At 40.8% G+C, this 22,051-nt stretch overlaps 1 protein-coding gene across 6 annotated transcripts in view; it reads right to left on the bottom strand.

Annotated features, from left to right (window-relative positions):
- Positions 1–21,155, bottom strand: part of pard3ab (par-3 family cell polarity regulator alpha, b) — a 285,627-nt gene extending 264,472 nt beyond the window's left edge. For all 6 annotated transcript variants that reach the window (XM_085439578.1, XM_085439579.1, XM_085439583.1 and 3 more), the window contains exon 1: positions 20,784–21,155. In XM_085439578.1, the coding sequence (XP_085295704.1) occupies positions 20,784–20,903 (120 nt within the window). In that variant the 5' untranslated portion in view covers positions 20,904–21,155. The remainder of the gene's footprint in view (positions 1–20,783) is intronic.
- Between the last annotated feature and the right edge of the window lie 896 nt (positions 21,156–22,051).

Below are 22,051 nucleotides of genomic sequence, written 5' to 3'. Positions count from 1 at the left end.
TTCCATTTCGCTTGCATTTATTTATTTACAACGGAGGCAATAAAACATTTTCTGATATCCTCTGACTTTTTTATAAAACCGAAGCACAAACTCCAGGAAAATTCAGATAAACGAATCCTGCAGAAACGCAGAAATGCAAGACGGATATTAGTATAACAGCCATTGTTTTATTTTTAGAAACATATTTCTGCCTGTGTTTGAATGCCTGTTCTTTACAGTGTTTCCACTACATTATGTCCTTTGTGGAGGCAGGACTGATTTTAGATTGGGTCTTCCTAAATTCTCAAGGTTTTGCTTTTACATTAGTGTTACTGCTTTATAACAATGGAAATGTTAGTTCTTGCTAGTTAAAACAAGGCTTCACACAATTTATTAGCATTTTATTACATTTATTACAACACCCAACAACATTATTTCCAGCATGCTGGCTGTTATAAAAACTGATGTGAACCGGGCATAAAACTGGTAAATCTCATGTTACCCTGTTTGCCAAAGGCTTGCATAGAAGAAGGTTGACAACCATTATTTGCTCTACTTGGCAACAAGGCCCCCCTTTTCTCATTTTACTGAACTTTTATTTTGTGGAATAGTTCCAAGGTGCTTTAAAATGGATCAAGCTTAAGAGCTTCAACAGTGCTGGACCAAAGCAGATCAACAATCCAGTTTGACAGAGATACATGTGAAATCATTTGATCTCTTCTCTAAAAAGAAAAAGAGTGCCAGCAACAGGTTTTGTGGAAAAAACAGATTTAGTATGAATGTATATGTATGACTCCAAATACATTTTACAACTCAGTGAATATCTCCATTTTATTTACCAGACTATACTGCCATCTGGGAGCATTTTACAAGCAACTAACCAGCTCTGGTCCTTACCATCTCTTTGACGACTAGGCTGCTATTGTATCATTCAGCTGCTTCTCCAGAAAGCCTCTTGTTTCGTGGTCGGAGAGGCTTCACTCTGCAGAGAGCTGGAAGGCCATTCTAACCAGAACCTGTAGCTGCTGGAGAATTACACTGAAGTTGCATGGGGGAAGAAGATCTGCAGCTGCAGTCCAAGAAGGTGCAGCACAAGTCCATCCACTAACTGGAGATGCTGTTATTTACTGCCACAGAGTATATATAGCATTAGTTTCAAAAACATTTAATAAACATTGGGCATGCTTTGCATGCACAAACACATCCGTCCATATGTGCATGTGCATACCAACACCACCGCCAAATGAAAATTAATTCTGAATCTGCAAGTTCTAGTTGTCCAGACTGGGTTTCAAGTAGGGCTGCCACGATTAGTCGACTAGTCACGATTACGTCGACTATCAAAATCGTCGACGCGTCATTTGAATCTTTGTAAGATCACAAAAGACGCAGGAATAAGTAGTAGGATTTAAGAAGACTGAAACAGAAGATGGCAGCACTGCATGTACAAGGATGCCAGCTGCCGTTAAGTAGCTCTGTCCCAGAATTCATAGCAGCCCAGCTCAGTTTCCAACAATGGCGGCAGCTAGTTAGTTTTAATATTACTCTTATTATTCTTTCTGGGTCACAAAATAAACATTTAACATATTTTCAGGCGAGAATGTAGCTGTGTAAACCTCAAATATCTGCTCAGTTTATCAAGACACCACATATTTTCAAAAGCGCTCCGACGTTTTCGGAGATGTCTGTTACCCACTAGCTCGATAGCTAGCCAGGGTCAAGGCTCACTAGAGCCCGTGAGAACACCGGACTCCCGGCAAATCGTTTTCAAACCCACCGCCGTCTTTTGCTACTCAGGTTAAACATATACAAGTCACTTAGATAACTTTAAAAATGTTATTGTTTGGCTTTTTTTTAGTATTTTATTTGTTCCTGAGTAAATCTGTTTGGCTGAGATTAAAGTTATAGTTTTTACACAGCTGAATAAACATCAAGCAGACAGCTGATCATCAGAAGTGTGAGATGCTCGAGAATATACTCCGGTGTCCCGTTATATTTTAGATAGCAAGGAGTTTATTAAACTTCACTGAAACAACCTGCAGATTTCATTAAAATTTTATAAACTATCATCTTGTCTTTATTTTTAGTTAGCACAGACCTTAAACACTTAAAGCTGTAAGCTAATGATAGTTATATAAGAGCAGATGCTGCTGGTGCAATAAGCTGTACGTTTTACGTCCAATGGATGATGATCTGATTAGTCGACTAATCGCAAAATTAATCGGTGACTAGTCGACTATCAAAATAATCGTTTGTGGCAGCCCTAGTTTCATATTAAGCTCCAACACACACACATCTAACTCACACCTCTCAAGAAAACACGCACACACGCTTACACCTCTTTGAAGTGCAGTGATCTAACAGACAAACGCTGTCATTTAAAGTTTTTGCCATCTCCATGATGTGGACGAATTCTGCTGTAGCCATACTGTGCTCCAGTAGGTCCATACATGTTATGACCAAAGCGGCACACACCTTGGCCATTCTGTTTCCCAACCCAAATGAAAAGGAGATGACAAGGAGTCTTTCGGGGGATGAGTCACATCAAAATCAGTAGTTTGGGTATAAAAGCAGCTGGTGACAACAGTCTGAATAAAAACAACTTACTCACATACAATTCCTGATCCAGTTATAAAGACTGAATGTTATCCAGGGGATTGGGAGATGTTGTACAAGAGGATTTGCAAGAGCAGAAGTTGTAGGAACAGTTGGTCAATAGGCAGACAGCGGTGGCATGGGATTATTCTGAAAAACACAGACTCGCACACAGAATCAGGAGCAGCGCTCTCACTGCCAGCGTCATGTGACAGTTTGACAGTGGAGAGGAATAACTGCCAGTGGCCTCAGCCGTATCAGATTACAGCTCACCAAATGGAAAAGGCAAAACTAAGGAGGCTTATTTGTAGTGGTCTGAGATATGTCCTATTATCCATAAGTGGAAGAGCAGAGGGATGCAGAGGAAGCCTGCCAAAATAAAAGCTCACTGCACCACAGGGAGGCACGGGCTGCCAGAAGAGTTCCGCTGTGGAGAAGCACAGCAAGACCTTTCAAACTCCAATACATTTTTAAAGATGTTACTATAGGAAACTTACTGACAGTGAAGTAAGTTATAAATATTTAATAATATACGACACAATAAATCAATGTCTGAACTGAAGAGAAAGCAAAAAATAATAATAACGATGATGATAACAACATGAACACAAGTTACAATACTTAAACTTAAAAAAGACAAATTTGAAAAGACAAAAAAACAAAAAAACAAAAACCAGGACTGCCATTTGGTGCATCTATGGCAGCTCCAAGACTGCACCTGACCTCGGCTTACGGATGCTTGCTCAAAACAAACAGCGGATCACTGTGAGAAGCCAACAGACCAAGAGTAGGTGGATATTAACTAAGTCGTAGGGGCTTTAACAAGTGAAACAGTGCGCTTACATGTGCTCCAAATATCTGATTATAAGTTCACAAAGTCAATATCCTGATTACTGGCAAGAGGCATTCATTAACAATAGATCTATCTTAATAATGCAAGAAGCAGGTCACATTTAATTGGTCTATTCTGGCAGCCTATTAGGGTTAACAAATGCATTAGATTTGTAAATTATTGTTGAAATATGTTTTTTTTTTAAAAAAACTACTCTACTGTAACCTCTGTCATGAACTTACAACATGAACTGTTAACTGATTGTGTGTGGGTGTTTTCGTGTGTGTTTGTGAGAAACCTCACCATGTTGGCAGGCTTCAAAGAAGCACTCAATCAGGCTTTAACCTCCTAAGACCCGAACTCTTCCACAGCATGCATTTTTAATTTCTCTTTGATATTTGGGCTGATTGGGGCCCGATGAATGTAAAAACAAAGAATTACCTGATTTTTTTTTTTACCTTATTTTTGTTTTTATGAAAAATCAGAGCCACATATGAAGATATTCGTTTAAAATTTTGATAGAACAGTAGCAGTATAATGTCCTTGTGAGTGGATATCAGGACCTTGTAGAGCAAAATTGAGTATTTTGGTCTAAATAACCCAAAATGTGATGTCCACATATGTGGACACCAGGTCCTAGGAGGTTAAGATTTATACATCTGAACCCAACAGCCATTTTTTCTTGGCCTTCCGATGGAGATAAGATATCCAGATGTCAAATAACGGATATCCTGTTCAAGAGTTCCTGTTCTGTTTTTTTTTTTCCCCCTTTTTGTTTTTTTAAACTGTGCCCACAAGCAGACTGCAGCAAGAATACTGTCTCTGATCGACAGAGACAATATTCATCGCAATATTGACAATATGTCAAATGTGTATAGGGATTATAAAAATGCTTGGGTCTGATGCAGTCTGCTCTGGACATCTCCAATTTGATCGCATGCGTTACGTCATTTCTAGTGGTGTGAGCAGAAGTGCATGGCCAAGGTGTGGAGTAGGGACCCAGGAGTTAACATCTATGGGGACTACAGAGGCTTGTGCTAACAGCAAATGTAACAGACAGGCCCAGGCAGGCAGAAAACAAAGTACGGTACAGTCACTGATGGTTTACAGACATCGTTGCGTAATGTTTATGGATGCAGTTCAAACAGAGAGCAGTTCATTGAAAAGGCGATGGAAGGGCACAGGGGGGGAAAAAAAGTGTGCATCCCCAAGTGTCGAGCATCGGGGCTACACAGAGGTGATTCTGCAACGAAGATGGCAAAACCTCTTTACAACAGCTGGAGCACATCCTTCACCATCCACAGGTGCACGGGCAACATCCTATAAGCCTCCAAGCTACATCTGCACTCATCATTTTGTAATGATGACAAACAAGATCAGTGCATCCTCAAGAAAGTTTAGGATGCATTTTCAAAACTGGCAAAAAACCAAATAAACAACAAAAGGACTGAAAAAACAATATGTAGAAAATGCGAGGAAAGAATATACGAATATAGAGCTACTCCAAAGGACTAATGCACATTTCTTTGTGCATACGTGTCAAGAAAAAGATGCAGAGCTGCACCGTTTAAAGCTCAAGCACAGGCCCATGTGGATCAAAGCTGAGAAATGGGAGGGGGGTTGTTTCAAGAAGTGGGTTGTGCAGATGGTGGGGGAGGTAACAAAGCATGGAGGATGGAGCGCTGGGAGACGGAGATGCAAACTGCAGTCGTTTCCTCCTTTGGAGAGAAGTTGAAGGGGGGTGTTAGTTACAGCAAGAGAGGCGAGGAGATCATTTTCTTTGGCTCTCTGAAACGTATGATGAAATAACAGTCATAACCCTAGAAGTATTTCATATCCATTTGGACTTTGGGTCAGAAATGACTCAGGGCTGTAATTTACATCTGCATTACAAAAATAATAAAATTTGTGATTTGATCTAATCAAGGTGTGCACATATGTTAGGACACAATCGAGGAAAAACAATCCCTACTTACTTCCTAAACATCAGTTGCTTAATATGATCTTTGAAAATGTACCAAGGGCTGGGGGCAAAAAAAAGAAGGAAAAAAAGAAATGAAACATTGCTTTTGGTCGCTAGCATCACGTGACTTAAAGTCTAAGCATTTCTAACCCAACTGCAATTTAGATTTTTATTCCATAGTAACAACAATATAGCATCAGCATGCTCAAAGCAGGACTCACTGCACTGATTTACCCTCTGCAAGTCTAACGCTGGTTACGTAAGAGGATAAACTGCAGGGTCAGGACACTGTCTGATCCAATGAGACAACAGACACGGACATGATACATGATAGCAGAAAAGTTTTGTATCTAGAGAATCAATTTTTCTTGTTGCTAAAGGCATTGGTAGCATACATCATACCCATATGAAGATCAATAGATCTCCAATGTGAATGTGCTCCTTATACAATGACATGAAATGCGGGGTTTTTATATTTTAAAAAAAAAAGCTTCTTTACGAGTCTCTGATGGGTGCACAATCTTCTCTACAAACATGGAATAGGAGCTTTTTATAGAGAACCAAGTGAACTACAGCACACATGGTTCCAAACTCTGGCAGGGGTTAGGCTTTTCCATCCATCTGGAGTCTGGATGGTGGAGATAGAGGTATTTGCAGCATCTCCTGCTCTTTGCCAGACTTTCACACAGCTTCACTTGCGACTAAGCTTCAACTAAGCTTTAAAACGGTGGACACATCAGCAAACAGCATCAGGGTAAAAGAAGTTAGCCACATGAATTTTGAAGAGCAACACAGACTTGCAGCTGCTGACTGTGAAATAAAGAAAAAATGAGCAGCAAACACAAATGATTACCAATCAGAACCAATCAGCTTCTTGTGATGCACAATTATAAGCTTAAATGCACTTTTCATTGAGGGTAGATAAATCCAAGCATACCCTAGTTTATTGACCATGACTATGATGAAAGACATTTAGCAGTCATCTGGTTCACTAAGGAATCTGGCCACATGTGAGGACCAGAAAGAGCCAAGCATCATGAGAATGCCTGAAGGGTTTTCCTGTTGTGACACAGCAGGAAAGGCTTCTGCAGTGGGCATGTAATTGGGGAATAAGTAGAGCGTGCAACTTTGAAGCTTGGGTCACTTTAAATGTAAATCAAGTCATTTGGAGCTGGAACTGTTTCTGTTGACATGTGCACTCACCTTGGAGTGCACATGTCAACACAGCGATAATATTCAGCAACAATGAAACCACACCACCACCAATCACACTACCTGATAAGATTCCCACAACCAAATCCACTTTAATAATCGGGCAAAAGGGGAGTGACGCTGAGAAAATGAAGGATAGAAGTACTAAAAACACACATTACCTTGAAGACAAAACAGATAACTTTTTAGGGCATTTAAATACAATGAGACTAAAGTCAGTTTTTTTAAACCATATCCAATGCTTGCCTCAACTTGAAATCAAAAAGAGGGGCATGTGAAAATCCAAATCTCCAATGTGAATATGCTGTGGCTCCTTTGTGCAAAACCTGTGTAATTACATTGTATCAATGTACAAATAGCGCAGCAAATACTCTGATGCTAGCAAGTGTCAGTGGTCCACTGAAACAACTCCTTCACCTAGACTACACTGAGCTCACCATCAGCTACAAATGCTTCCTTTCTTCTGGGAACTACATGTGAGAAACAACAAACGTGAAGAATAGCCAAACCTGATTCTCCTGAAAATGTCCAAGGTTCATTGGTGAAAAGAGCTTACAGCAAAGCTAAGGTCACAAAACCGTCTTCACCGAAGTTTAAACAGCAGTTGATGGCTGGAACAATGGGACAGACAATGCTTTTCAACACAACCATCAACTTGACTTCCCCTCCGAGGCCGTTTTGGAGAAGTACAGCCTTGTGCCACTTCCATCAGCACCACAGTTTGAGAAATACAATTATAATATCTGCCATAACAAGGCTGACTATGCAGTGATTTGTAGTTACAAGCCTTTACAGCAGATCAATTTCCCACTTCTGGATTTACGACTTTTCAACATAAATGGCTGCTTGTTTCCCTAAGCAGAGAAACCTTTAGCCAGCGTATGGATTCTCGTTTGCAGACAAAGTCTCATTCTGCATGAAGAGAAGGATGTTCCTAAAACAAGATAAAACTCATACATTCCTTTACTGGGACACGAGTGCAACTGAATATTGAAGTCCAACCTACAGGGTTGCGATTCTGGGCACACTTCAATACATGGATCAGGATAGTCTAAATGGGGCACTTGTCTTCAACAAATGGCCTCCTCTTTGAAATGCCAGGCGTGTTGGGTTTGGTGTCCTAATTCATGTGTGCGAGAGGGCAAACTTGAGAGCTGAATGCACACACACACACAATCTTGTTCGATCATGTCAAAAGAGGCAGCAGTCCCAGGCCAAACCTGACACAGTTCTTTCACACAGTAAGCTTTTTATCCCGCGAAGGCCCTATTCTGCCTCTGCTGACAGCAGTAAAATAAGCTGCATTCAAGTCAGAAGTATTCAGAATGCACAGTTTATTACAGAAATCATTTTCTTCAGCTTTAACTCGTTTCTACAGAACAAAGCTGAAAAGGAAGCTTTGTAAAAGCCACAACATTTTAGAGGGAATGTGTCAAGCTGCTTTTTGCATGCAACTTCGTGCAACATTTATGCAACAAAGGGAAACGCTGGAACGTTTGGTCATCGTGCAGAGAAGATTCTCTCAAGCTACTTTATTAGCAAATCTTACATTTTCCAGCTTATTGTTTTTTATCACTTCCTTTCTTCTGCAACGTTCTGTGAACTAAGCAAAACTCAAACCTTCCTGCAGAAAGAAACTTCAGCAGAATCCACTGCCACCAAATTACACCTGCCAATGAAGCCCAAAATATCTCATCTCTGGATTGGCTTCAGGCTCTGCAGTAAGAAATATCTCACTTATTGAACTCGTTGTAGTTTTCCTAAAATAGCCCTAACAGAGCACCAGCTGGTGTAAAATAACATGCATTTATTTGTGGTGTTTTTCTTTTTCTCTTAATCCTTATTTTAGGTCTTTTTAAAAAATCTTGGATCACAATTAAACAACTGCCACTGTTTTCTATGACTTCAGATGTTCCTTCACCGCAGCATCACTACTGTTCTCTCTTGTGTCTTGGAGAACACCGTTTCTGGTTTCACCAACTCACAACAGACCAAAAATGTCTTTCATTTATGTTACATAAAAATATCTAAATTTTTTCAGTGATATTTATATACATTGTCTGTTGTATCCTCCTCATTGTTAGTAGCTACACTTAGCTCCCTTCTGCTCTCCAGAGCAAAACAATGGTCAGTTATTCACCATTAATCAAATTAGAGTTTGAAATGGCTACAGTATATAAACTGAACTCTCAATGACTCTGATGTCTCTCTGAAAGCACAGCCACCCCCCTCCATGCATTTCCTCAACACTAATTTCCTGCCCACTAACGAGAAAAGACAGGAAAACCCATCTTCCACTGTGATACACCAGTAATTCGATGCCATCTGGGCTGAGGTGGCTTCCTCCAGCAACAAACTGTTTCACGGGGACTACATGAAACTTACTACTTTTAAAAGTAGCTTTCAGCAATAGCTCTCTCGGCTTTCTGAAGGTCTGTAACACGAACATTCCTAATTCTTTAGTTGAATCTATTAAGTTTGACAGGTATAACTGAAATGTGTCGTATTTTCACACCAATAAGGTGATTCTCCAAAGGCTGTGTGCAGACTACCCTTCAAAATTTTGAGGAACTGGACAAGTAGAGGACAAAAACAAAGTTGCAGGCCTTAAAATAATAAATCTAAAAGTCATGTCCTTGAGAAATAATCGTGCAAAGACCAAACACAGTACCTGAGAGATGCATCTAGGCCTTCAGTTGATCCCTCTACTGTTCACCTCAACAGAAACCATCTCAGTGAGAGTTTGAGAGCCTCTGTTGGTATTTTTTTATACGTTTTTCTTAATCCAAACTCGTAACTGGTACTGGCAAAAATCTGCAATTGAACTAGTACAACCTTAATATGCACTTCGATCATGCACTTTATGTCTGTGAATCACAAACGGCACAAGAAAGGTTGATATGGCAACGTCAACACAAGTCGACAAAGTTGACAGGATAAAAAAATTAAATTGCAGGCCCTCTGTTAGCTTGAGTACCCACTTGGTGGCGCTATCTAAATGTTGTACATTAACTGGTCAGGCAGAAAGCAGTTTTTCCAGTTGAGCAGCATGCCGATCTCACAGAGCGGTTTCTCCAGATGACTGACATCAGTCTACTGCACGGACATCAGCTCCTCAGCTTTAGCTCACAGGACTAATACGATGAAATTATTTTAAAAACGACCTACACTGCTAGTCTTTAGAATCAGGCATCAGGTGATACCTTTCCATCCATTTTCTTTGTCAACTGCACCAGAAGCAACTGCAACACTCCTACAGTCATCCCGGAGAGGATGAAGAATGGAGTTCAAGGCCCTTGTGTGTCTGTGCTCTGCTTGAAGGCCAATAATCATCTGTCACAGGCACAGCTTTCATTTGGCCTGTCCTATATTTAGCAGACAAAGCCTTATCAGCCTAAGTACTGAATTCAATTTAAAGGGACATCATTAATCTACACTCATAAATCATTTGTGCTATGCTAATGTGGGTTCCTCTTTCCTCTGCTCAACATCAAATTTTCTTTTGCACAAAGCGTAACCTTGCATTTATCTCTGGTTACAACCATGTTTCAAAAATATGAATTATGCCGATGCAGTACCCGCCATCCCTTTGAAATGCATTTGGGTTTCCATGGAGAACATGCCTGGCAGTCTAAGCTTTGCACTTTGCATCACAATACCACCAGGTTTCTCACTTAGCTGCCAGTAATTAACATCTGGCTGAGAATGAGAAAGTCTGTTATGAGGGGGAAAATAAAATTACCTTCTAAGAACACTTATACTGGGAATTCCAGAGGAAAGCAACAACACACAGAAGCAAAACAAGATTTTGGAAAATCTGAACAAAAATAAAGGGTCAACAGCAGAAAAGCAAGAGAACAGTTTTAGTAAGAATATTCTCCTGACTTAATCAAACATCCAATTTGTAGCACGTTGCACTGAGGGATACGCTACATCTGAGCTGCACTGTCCTGACATTCCTCAGAGACAATCCTCTCCCTGTGCTCAGCAAGCCACACACAGCAAGTCCTTGACATTTCAGTCGGTGTCTGTCCACTTAATGGACAAGGGACAGTCATCCTATGAACAAGGCCAGTCTGCACGCTGAAAACAAATGCACATTCATTTTACATTTATCTGATACTCTGTTCTAAAGCAAATCATGCAGAGTCTGCAAGTAGTAGAGGGCAGATAGGGACTCCACTTCTTGCTAACAAGCACCACAACAGGCCAATAGATCATAAAATAAGCAGTTATAGAGAGTTCTGCTCTACTTGAATCTGAGCTGAAATGGGAGAACAGAAGACCCTGACTGACAGAAAATTCAAATGTAGCAGTTTTGTGAAAAGAAAACATTTTTGACTTACTTTCCTAAAAAAACCAATGAAATGAAAAGCAAAATAATCAGCAAATTCAACATGGAAAATGAACAATATCTTGTGATTTGCAGCCCTATAATTAGGAAAATGATGTGAGCGACCAGTTCTCCCAGCCAGATGCAACTCCAAAGGCAGGTTCACATGCTTTTATAACATAAAGCAAAATTGAAAGAGTGCAAGACATACAATCTTTGCTTAGTTTTAAACCAGAGAAAGGAAAAGGTCCTTCCACACTCTGCCCAAACAGCTCGGGGTCCAAAGAGAATATTGTTCCTTTCTGCTCTACGAGACGTCGTCTAGGCTATGAAACCTCAGCGTTTATTACGGGAGAAAGTTGATGAGTACCCAGCTACACTTGGCCAGCTTAGTATAACTATCAGTTGAGACCGTCTAAATGTTACTGAGGCTGAAGCCACAGAACTCCAGTGTAAATTCACTGCAGGTCAACTGTTGAACCAAATTTTTCTTTAAAATTTTTTTAAAAAAAAGGCACAAAGATGAATATGGCGCAGTGTTCTCAGTACAAGCAATGACACTGTTCTGTAAGCAATCATTCAAATTGCTAATGGCTTCAATAACATGGACTGCTAAGTTTTCATTTCATACCAGATGTTTTATGGGTCCATTTGTTTTAGAAAACGTACACAGTGTAGCTTTAGTGTTGCTCTACTTAGGGAGGGGAGAATCTAACACTCAAGCCATTACATTTTCTTGATTTCAGCTTCTACAAGGACTTTATTCTCCTGAAAACACTCAGCCACACAATCAGGTTTTTCATAAACATCCTTCTGTGAACACTCTCTTTCATAACGAAACTATTTGGCTATTAGCAGAAAGTTTGACGGACAAAGATGGACAAAAACATGAGAGCAGATGTAGAAACTTTTTTTACTAGCTTCCGGGTCATTCTTCCATGCACAAGTTTACATTCAGGCTCTTCCCTTGTTTATGGAAGAAAGCCTACAGCTGAACAGAATGGGCGGGGAAAAGAAAAATCTTTGACCTCTAAACACCACCCTGTGATGCAAGCATTCATCAAGAGATCTTCGAGTGCTGCTGATAATTTTTGAAGCATCCATCACCTAAAATAGGCTGCTGTCAGCCTGTGTCTGCATGGCCTACTCTGTCTGCAGTTCCATATGGAGCAGACCTTGCTTCACATGGTTGGGCTGCCAATGCTCGGCCGACTGGACCCAAGCCAGAGTTCGAGTAATCTGTTTACATCGCACTCTCTCAACTTTAAGCTCTCTGTGCTATTAAGTCTCATGATCTGCTCCCTTATTAACTAAGGCCTCCCTCCATCGTGCTCAAGAGTTCAGTTGGCAAGTTTCATCTTGTGTTCTTCAAGTGATCGAGAGGAAAATTATAAAAAAATATAAATAAAAGTCAGGTTTTCAGGGAGTCAAGTCTAAAGGTCACGTGCAGTATATGCTTCTGTGTCATCTAATCACGCCAGCTGGCAAAGTGGTTAGAGGTACTTCCAAAGGCCACTTTTAAAAGGCCTCCTCCCCAAGAACCTAAAATCACAGAGTGAGGCATGATGTGATAATCCTTGACCAGTTGGGACAAGGATTATGCACATTTTCAGACTCTCCTCAAGGGCGTTCATAGTTACATTTGAGCGTACATTCAGTCTTGCATTAATTCTCACATCCACACATTGACACACAATTACCGCAATATTTAAAAAAAAGGTGCAATGCAGCTGAACACCTACACCCCCAAGGCATTTCAGACCCTAACAAGCAACCTGAAAAGCACCATGGCACCTGAAGATATTTAAGTATTAATATTAGTGCCTTAAAATCTAACTGAAGTTGAGATATGAAATCTGAGATCTAAAGTCTACAGTTCTTCTACATCCTGAATACCAATGTATTGGTAATGTTCCCAATACAACTAGTAAGAAGATTATTAGCTGCACCATAACATCTGCTCACAGAACTGAAAAACCGCATCTTATTTACATTTGGTTTCTAGTTTAAGGTTGTGTCCTTGGACACCACCACACCGCTTCCAGAGGGGCTGTCATTTTTCAATTGCATTCCCTGAAACTGCCAGCCTGGCCACTCGCATGTCTGTGACGCACGCTGTATCTCATCCACTGACTTGAAATGGCACCAGTTCAATGGAAATTTCATCTTGATTATATTTAAGATTGTACTGGCGTGGCTGAACGCCCTGTGCAGAATGGCATGCTAGCCGCAGCTGAGGTTTTTCTTCCACCAAATGCATTTTCAGATTCATCAGGATGGTCAGTCGAAGTCGGAATTGGCCTCCTCACACCAGGGAACAAATTCAAAATAAAAACCCCATCAGTTTTGGGGGGGAAAAGAAAACTACAAGCGACCATGAACCCTTTAACAAAAACATTTCTTTGGAGAGCTAACACTAAGCACTCGTGATGATCCTCAACACGATAGGCTGCTCAGTTGCTCTCTGAGCAAGTTTGAGGTCCAAGATGAAAACACAATCACTTAAATTCAAGTGGTTCTAGGAAGCAATCTAAAATGTAGCAGCTGTGCTGGGATAGCTCCAGAGCCCTACAAGGAGATAACCCTAAAGTCGAGAATGAATAATATTAGGATAGTATTTTTTTTTTTGAGCTGCTCCCTTTAGGGGTCAACACAGCAGATCACCTGCCTCCATCACACCTATCCCTAGCATCCTGTCACACCGACAACCAAGAACCTCCTCTGAGGTCTTCTCTTTTCCTCCTGCCAGGCAGCTCCATATTCAAAATCCTTTGTCCAGTATATCCACTGTCCTTCCTTTACACATGTCCAAACCATCATAAAGCCTGAGCTAAGAAAATGATGATGAAGAAAGTCAATTTAAAAAACTTATATGTCAATATAATGTTAATTATTATAAATAACCCCATGAAACTTGTCAGTATAAAAGATTTTCACCAAGTTTTCCCAACAACCATTTGAACTTGCAGCAATAGTTTAATCTTCTGTCGGGGTTGCCTTAATGATTGTGCGTCTTAACACAGATTTCTTGTGTTACAGGCAATTTAAAGAAGTGTCAATTTAATATTCATGTGCTAACTTTAAAGTAAACAGCTGTGGATAACAACATGAGCTTAACTTCTGAAATGTAAATGAACTTCAAAAGAAGCAGCAGTCTTCCCACAATGTGAGAACTCTGCAGTCAGCACTTTACAACCTCATACTTAGCATTTCGCTCCCTCTCCGCCTAAACAGTTGTTCTTCCCCAATAGTGACTCCAGTGCTGCTGGGGTGTCTCCTCCTGAGAAAAGCCCAGCGGCAACTGACGATAGTGACTCTTCTTTATTTTCTTTATTTTCTAAATCACATCAGTGTCACGATATGCAACATGATAAGGATAACAGCTCGCTTGTATAATGCCTTACAGTGAAGCAGCGTTTTGTAACGGGGGTGGAGCATTCAGAATGCACAGCACAGCAAAGAAGCACAGTGGGAAAAGTGGTAACGTGAGCGTCATCATGTGACGCAGAACGGGCAGACTTTCTCACAACCTCTGGGAAAAAAGACGAGCTGCTCTCGATAACCATCCCTTTAGCTGTTTAAAGCCAGTGATTTCACACTTAAAATTCTTAAATTGCAAAAACTCTGTTTATATACTTGGATCATCTCAACCTGATTTTTGTATTATTATTATTATTCCACATTCACACAGGAAGCCTCACTTTGCTCATTTTCTTTCAACCGCTCATTCATCCCAGCGTGTCTTTAACAGGCTCCTTTAGGAAATGAAACGCTGTGCCAGGTCATGTTTTAGAACATTTTTCACAGTAGTTTGGTCAAGGGCAAAGTCAGCGGCCCGGGGATCATCAGCGAAGCTTTTAATCCTGCACTGTGCTCGTTTTGGAAGCAGGAAACCCTGGCTGGTACAGCCTGGTGACATGAGGATCAAACAGTTGAACTGTAAAATTTTTAAGGTTTGTGACCTGACACGAGGGAGAGCTACTGCACAGTCACATCTTTAGGTTTAGCTAGTTCCAAGGACAAAAATCAGTTCAACGTCTCTGAAGTGCATAAAGATCTTTCCACATAAACTTAAACAGGATATGGTTCTTTTCTGATGGAAATTGTTCAGGTAAGCGATGCTGCCTGGATAAGCATTAATGCTCCCTGTACATTCACATGTTAGTGTCCAGTCTGACTGCGCACGTCGGCCTCAGTCAGGAAATGGATAGAAAAGGTTAGATAAGTTTCTCTGAAACCTGAACTTGAATAATATCGCTTTAGATAGGAAGGACTACTCATCTTCCTGCCAGAGTTGGAATAAATAGCTCAAAGTATGCTTGGCACGTACACGCCCCATATGCAAACAAATATAACCACGTACTGTTTAGATGTTTCGATAATGTCAAACTGAGTCAGTACTTTGGAAATACCCCGATAACATCAATAACACTATTCTTGCATAGCTGGCAAGAAAACAGGAGGAATAAACAAGTTTTACTGACGTACAAGCAAAACGTGATCAAGCAAACTGCTATATGCCAAAACAGGTGCTAGGTGTTTGACGACTGTGGCAAACAGAAGGAACTTTAATGATAAGAATCACATGGAAACAACCCACAGAATAAACCACATCAAAAGCAGACCAGAGACACTTCACTCTAACAAACCCTGAGTGAATGCTGCCTTAGCAGAGCACACTTGTCATTCAGGCTTTTTCTGCTCACACTTTGCACTCCAATGGATACATGACACCATCCTTCATCGATACCATGCCAAGCGTAATGTACCATTTCATGCATGCAATTGTGTTGCTTGTTTGAACAAAAATGGGGCCAGCCTCAATAGCTGTAACTTTCGCTTTAAAGATGAAGAATACATCTAGTGGAAAACATTTTAATCCATTAGCGTATGACCAGAACAGCGGCGGTTAACTCTCACACGACACGCACTAGCGCATATCTCCAGGCTCAGTCAGCCATCAAAGGCCGATGCACACTAATTAAAAACAGTCATTTGTGTAATGAATTGTGTAATATCTTGAGCACACTAAAGCACATTGAAATGACATCAGGATAAGATTAAAAGGAAAAAACCGACAGATTGGGCTCAGTCAACAGCAGTTGACAGCTGCTCAAATGTGATGATTTTCTGAGCTTGAGCCACACTGAGGGAGGTTTTTCCACCAAAGTGTCAACTCTGACACTTGATCAAACCCTTTATCCTTTTTATATCCTTTTTTTTTTTTTTTTTAAGTAAGCTCCCCCCCCCACCCAAAAAAAAATCCATAATTTTTAAAGGCCAGTAGGGCTGGGCCATATGTTAGCTTGTGCAACCAAAGCACAATTTTTTGTAGAACATGCTGCAAGCGGGCCGTCGTGGCGAAGGGAGGAAACACCGCAAACTAGGGCTGTGCGATATGACCAAAATCTCAAACACCGATATAAGACATCTATCGTCCGATAACGATATAAATCACAAAAATTTAACATTTTCTGTAAATTCTGCAAATCTCGCTTGGCTGAAGTGTTTCCAGCTGGGCGTCGTGTACCTGGAGTCGAGTGTTGTAATCGATGTATGAAACGAGACATTTTTAGACATAAGTTGTAACGGCCGCCATGTTCTTTGTGAGTATTTATTACACGGCGTGCTGCGGGGAAACGCCTGTTCTAACGTTTGAGTCTAAGGTTTATTTTTTAGCACCTGGCGGCTCTTTTTTGCTTCTCATCCGTAAATAATCTGCTCTTTCACGTGATTCAGTTTATTTTGAAAAGTCTCAACAGGATCTTGAGCTTTATTGTGAAAGGTTTATGTAGAAAATAAACAAGCAGACACGCGATGGTTTTACCGTCGTTGTTGCTAACGACAACGCATAAAAACAGGCGCTTGTCCGTCTGTAGTGTGGCTATATTAAATATAAGAGAAAGAGAGAACTTTAAGAGATGAATATAGACACTGCAGTGTCCATCAAAACGATGAAAAAAAATATTGCCGTAAACAGCTTTTTTTGCGACACCACGAAACAAACAATAGCGTAAAATGAAACAATAGATGTTTTTATATCGTCATCCCATATATAACGTTATATCGAACAGCCCTACCGCAAACCTATTTCATCTAGTGCTGTCGGCGTTAATCTCGGTAAAATGACGTTAATGCCATAACTGCATTAACCCGGCAAATCTCCGTTAACGAGTTACCGCGGATTGCCCCGTGCTTGGGGCTGGACGGCGTTAACGAGCTAACAGCACTAATGTGTTTGAAGCAGAAGCAGTTGTTGGAGTACAACAAAGCAGTTAAAGCACGTGAAGAGGCGTCCGCTTCAACTAGCGTGGTGGTGAGGCCAAAGAACAGCTGCTTGCTTAAGTGAAAATAAATTGATTTTTTTTTAACTAATAAAGTTGTGGAGTTGTAAAGTACTTTGTCTCGTGTCAATTATATTGTCAGTATACAGTTATTGCAAATTTTCAAATATATATCGTAATAAATATTTTTGGCCATATTGCCCTGCCCTAAAGACCAGTTTCCTCTAGTTACATACATGCCACTGGTAATGAAATAATCATGAGTGTGCTTATCAGCATTTTGCAGTTGAGATAAATGGGAAATATTTTTTTTAATTTGTTTAAGCCATCTGCTTCTATTGTCTGGAACAGGTCAACGTCATGTTAAATCTCTGCCTCAATGGTCAAGTATGAACACAATAGCCCAGACACTGCCAGAGGAAGCATCAGCAGTGTGAAACTGTACATGCTCGTGGGCTGTGCGCTCGTGTGGAAATGACCTAACAGACACCTGATATCTAGAGGAGGATTGTGGGCGTTGGGAACAATCCAACAAAAAATATTATCAAAAAATTTCCTGACATGCCAACATTCCAGCCCCTTTAAGGTTTGGAGCAATACACCATCAGTTTTCAAGCACAGGGTCTAATATTTAAAAGCTGTTTCCACACTCTTGGTTAAATGGTGAACATTAGAGATTATCCGCATTATGATCTGTGGAAGGAAAAATGAGAGTGGAAGATCATCTGACACAATATTTTTTCTCCTAGGCGTTGAGAGAAATTAAAGCTTTTTGCTCTCGAGTGCAGTCAGATGTCTAAGTGAGAGCACTGTACAATGTAAACAGTTATCCTTGTGTCCTCATCTTTCTAATTCCATGCTTATGAGATGGCAAAAGGCCCTCAGAAGTGCGCTTTTCCCTTTTCTGCAGGAAGCATTCCTCTCTAATGACAGGGGAAGTTACAAGAAGGTCCATGCAAACAGTGAACCAGGAGAAAACACCCAACATAAATTTGGTCATCTTATTAAAAGGTGGGTCGAGCAAAAAAGCTGTGATCTTCAACACGACATCTGTGGCCAACAAACTTCCTGAGACTCTTGCTCAAAGCTAGGTTGCGACGAAAAGGGCTGGGTGGGGTTCAAGCAATAAACGCAGATATAAGAGGATAAAGTGACTAAAGTGTTGTGGATTTAAAGTTGTGGGTGAGGAGTGCGTGAAGAGCTCTGGTTTATTTTATTTAGATCAAAAGTGGCCTCGGTGCCACCGCTCCCACCACAGTTCCATCGACTGGCGTTAAAAAGCGGCAAAGTCGAGTTTTCCAGACGATCGCCCTTTGCTAAATTGTGATAATAGTCTAAAAACATAGCTATTAAAGTTAAGTGAGCTTCTAGCCAAGTTCAACAACAATTTCAGCTAGTAACCACAAAAAAAGTCATGTGTAGCACCAGGCAATAAATCTAACCTTACTACTGTGAAGCCTGATTTAAATGGGATTTTTTCCAGACCTTACAAATTGTGTTACAAGTCAAGTCAGCCTTTAGGTTCAGCACATTATACATAACACAATCTATGCTCTCAGAATCTTACAAAGATTCAATCTCCCCAATAATCACAAAGAAAATAATATTGTTCAAACTGCTTTTGGGTTAGGTAGCAAATTTTGTACTTTTTCACGAGGAAAATCTGTCCTTTCTTTTTGTCTAGAAGAGGTGTAGAAGATTGTGTCTAGATTTTAAGTGAAGTGTCAGCCTATTTGCTGGCTAGTTTTCTGTCTTACAGCTGCAGCAATCTGAAACTTGAAAGTCAGTGGAAATCTGTTACATCCCAGTCACAGAAATCACATATGGGACAAATACAACTGCACACACCAGCCTCTATAACATCATGCTAATCACACAGTTCCACTTTGACATTGCAGCTCATGCCCTACTACCCACGCCTGCTTTCAAGGAAAAATGCCACTGATAAAATAAAAAAAATAAAAAAGGTTTCACGTTGTAAAACTATTTAAGAAATGCTCCAATCCTGCACGTCACTCAACCTTCTTCACAACGCTTTACTGAGTTAGTATTGTTTCAGCACACAAGGTTCACAGAGCAACTCTTTAAACCTGCCTCTCAACATGCAGAGATCTTATCCTGGCTGCTGAAGCTGAATTATTCAAAAGGAGAGGGAGAGGAGAATACAGTAGGACTTCTAGGTGGGTCACTATCATTACAGCAGAAAGAGATGAGCTTAAACTTAGCACACGGATGGGAAAAGCATTCATAAATTATGAAACCCGAGTTGCTGCTTAAGGTTTGTTCCTTAAAGGAGACTAGCCCGTTATTCACAAGTATTCAAATTACATCCACTGATAATTTGCAGCAACTTCAATTCTTTGAAATAGCTGGAATAATAATAAAACTACTACCTGTAACATCTAACCAACTAATGGCATAATATCCATCAAGGGAATGACATAAGGATCAAAAGTGTTCTTAAAGCAGGAATATGTAAAAGCTTTAGTCACTCCAAGCCATGACTCCATTGAATATTTCAACACTGTAAGTGAATATTTATCAGATTATGATGATGTAAATGGTCAGCGCTACTGGAAACAATATTCTATGATCCTGCTGTTCCCCGGCATCATCTTATCTCACTAGACAACCTCGAACACTAAGATAATTCAGAGGTTATCTGCAGCTACAAATTTTCTTTTCTTTCCATTTTATCTGCATGATTTATGTGTCAGGTCCATCACATCTCCCAACAGTCAGCTGGAACTGGCTCTGCAGTTTCCCTGTCCGTCCTGCAGGGCCCAGTGCCTGCTCACCCAGCCGTGCAGCTGAAGACAGCTCCTTCTCTGATGATTCTACCTACAGCCTTACATAACTTTTCAAAAAGTCCCCGAGTGTGATCTTCCTCTCCCTATTTTCTCTTGCATTGCTGATTTGCTCCATCATTACCTGCACATACCAACTGAACCTTCAAGCCACTATGATGAACCAAATAAAAGAGCAGAAACGTGGTTCTTTAGTCCCTTTCTTCAAACGGGATATATACATTAGGCCTCTCCAGTTGCTAATTGCACTGACCTGGTGCCAAATCACCTCAGTCCTGCAAGTCCTCCTCCTGCAGCCTGCTGGCTAACTCGCTAGTAGGCTAATCTCTGCTGGCAACTTTCAGAGGCACGACCCCGTGGACTTGCAACTTGGATGCGAAGTCTACAAAAAGTGCGTGCCCAGATCGGCGTTAGAAATTCACGTTTTATGCTTCGAGGTTGCAGCCAAACGCGGACCGCTGTGTTGTGTGCCGCAGTTAGAAATCCCTGTGGAAGTTTTGTGGGTTTACAAACACAAGAACCACAATGGCGGTGCGCCTTTCTTTGAAAGCACCAACACACGGGCGAATGCACACACGCTCACGGTTTGGAGATGAGCAAATTGTGCAAAGCAAGCGCAAGAGAGTAAATACAAGCCCCTCTTTTTGTTCACTCCCTCTTCTTTGCATCTGTGTGAACTTTGCGCCATATTGAGCGTGCCCGCAGAGCCTGCCTGCACGGCGCAATATTGTTTCCAGGAAAACAAAAGCCGCAAGAAAACAAAGTAGCCGCCACTCACCTTGGCGATAGCCTTCTTATATCTCATGACAGCCTGCTGGATGAGTGTGTGGACTTTAATATTCCCATCCCCGCACGGCACAACCACCCGGGTCCTGCCAAAACACACCGTGACTTTCATGGTTTAGTATCCGAGATCTTCACCAGATTCGGAGCAAAACCGAGAAGAGAGGAGGAGGAGAAATCCGCGAGAAAATTAAAAGGAGCATGGGTTTTTCGTTTGCTCTGCTCCGAGGCTGTCCCGGTATTCCTTCACAGAAGCGAGAGCTAACGGTCTTTCCGCCTCTCCCCGCCGGACGACATTGTTTTCTGCGTGTTTTCAGACCACCTGTTTAGCTGTGTCTCTCTCTCTCCTTCCTTCCTTCCCTCTCTCGATCCCAATCCCTCTCTCTCCCTCTCTCTCTGCTGAGCTAATGCGCGGTCATATGTTGCCTTCACGTGCACCTGGTAAAGTTTAACTAAAGTTGACCAACTTAAATCAATTAAAGAAAAATCTATTTTAGCAATCAGTGCTCGACTTGGACCAGTTTGTTACAATCTAGCTATATCAGTCGGTAGAATGTGGTTATTTCATTTACCATACAAGTTAAGGTTTATTCTATTGATCAGTTTATACTGAACCCTAAGCTTATCCAAAGAGGCTTTGTCCTTCCCCAAAAGAAAAATAACCAAGACCTCATTAAAAATTCTATTTTTTTAAGTAGATTTTCATTTACTCGGGTATAAAGTTAATTTTATTTCCCGAAAGGCCAGAAAAATAGGTAAAATGCACAGATTTCAGTTAGGTACATTAACACAGACTCATTACCAAAAAACAATTTTGACCATGGAAAAAAACGCTGTTGGCCAAAATGTTTTTCTTGAGAAACTGAAATAAAACACGGACATGATGATACACACAGATACCACAACCTATTAGAGGTAGAACTGCTATTTCAGGATTGCAGGCCTTACGAGCGGGACTTAAATGCAACCTCTAGTAGTGATGGCCGGAGTTGCACCGTGACTCCGCGCTGTGGTCAGTGTGGGTAATGTTTGGCGCCCACGGGGCAGTGGAGGGAAGAAATAATGAGAATCGACACACTGAATGAAAATAAAGCCGAAACCAGCAACTTACTGTGTTTGTAATTCTGCCTTACAAGGACAGAAAGCTGTGTGAAATCCTCCAAAGTGAAACACTTTTGTTTCTGTGACTTAAGAAGCTGCTTTAAAGTTAAGACTTGAGTTTGGTTTTAAAGGACGAATTAGGATTAGGCAGAGATTAAGTTT

The sequence above is a fragment of the Copadichromis virginalis genome, linkage group LG18 (assembly GCF_057382275.1).
Source record: "Copadichromis virginalis isolate Kocher_CV1m ecotype Utaka linkage group LG18, C_Virginalis_male_GT1.1, whole genome shotgun sequence".
Classification (NCBI taxonomy): Eukaryota; Metazoa; Chordata; class Actinopteri; order Cichliformes; family Cichlidae; genus Copadichromis; species Copadichromis virginalis.
This window is presented reverse-complemented; position numbering and strand designations above follow the sequence as displayed.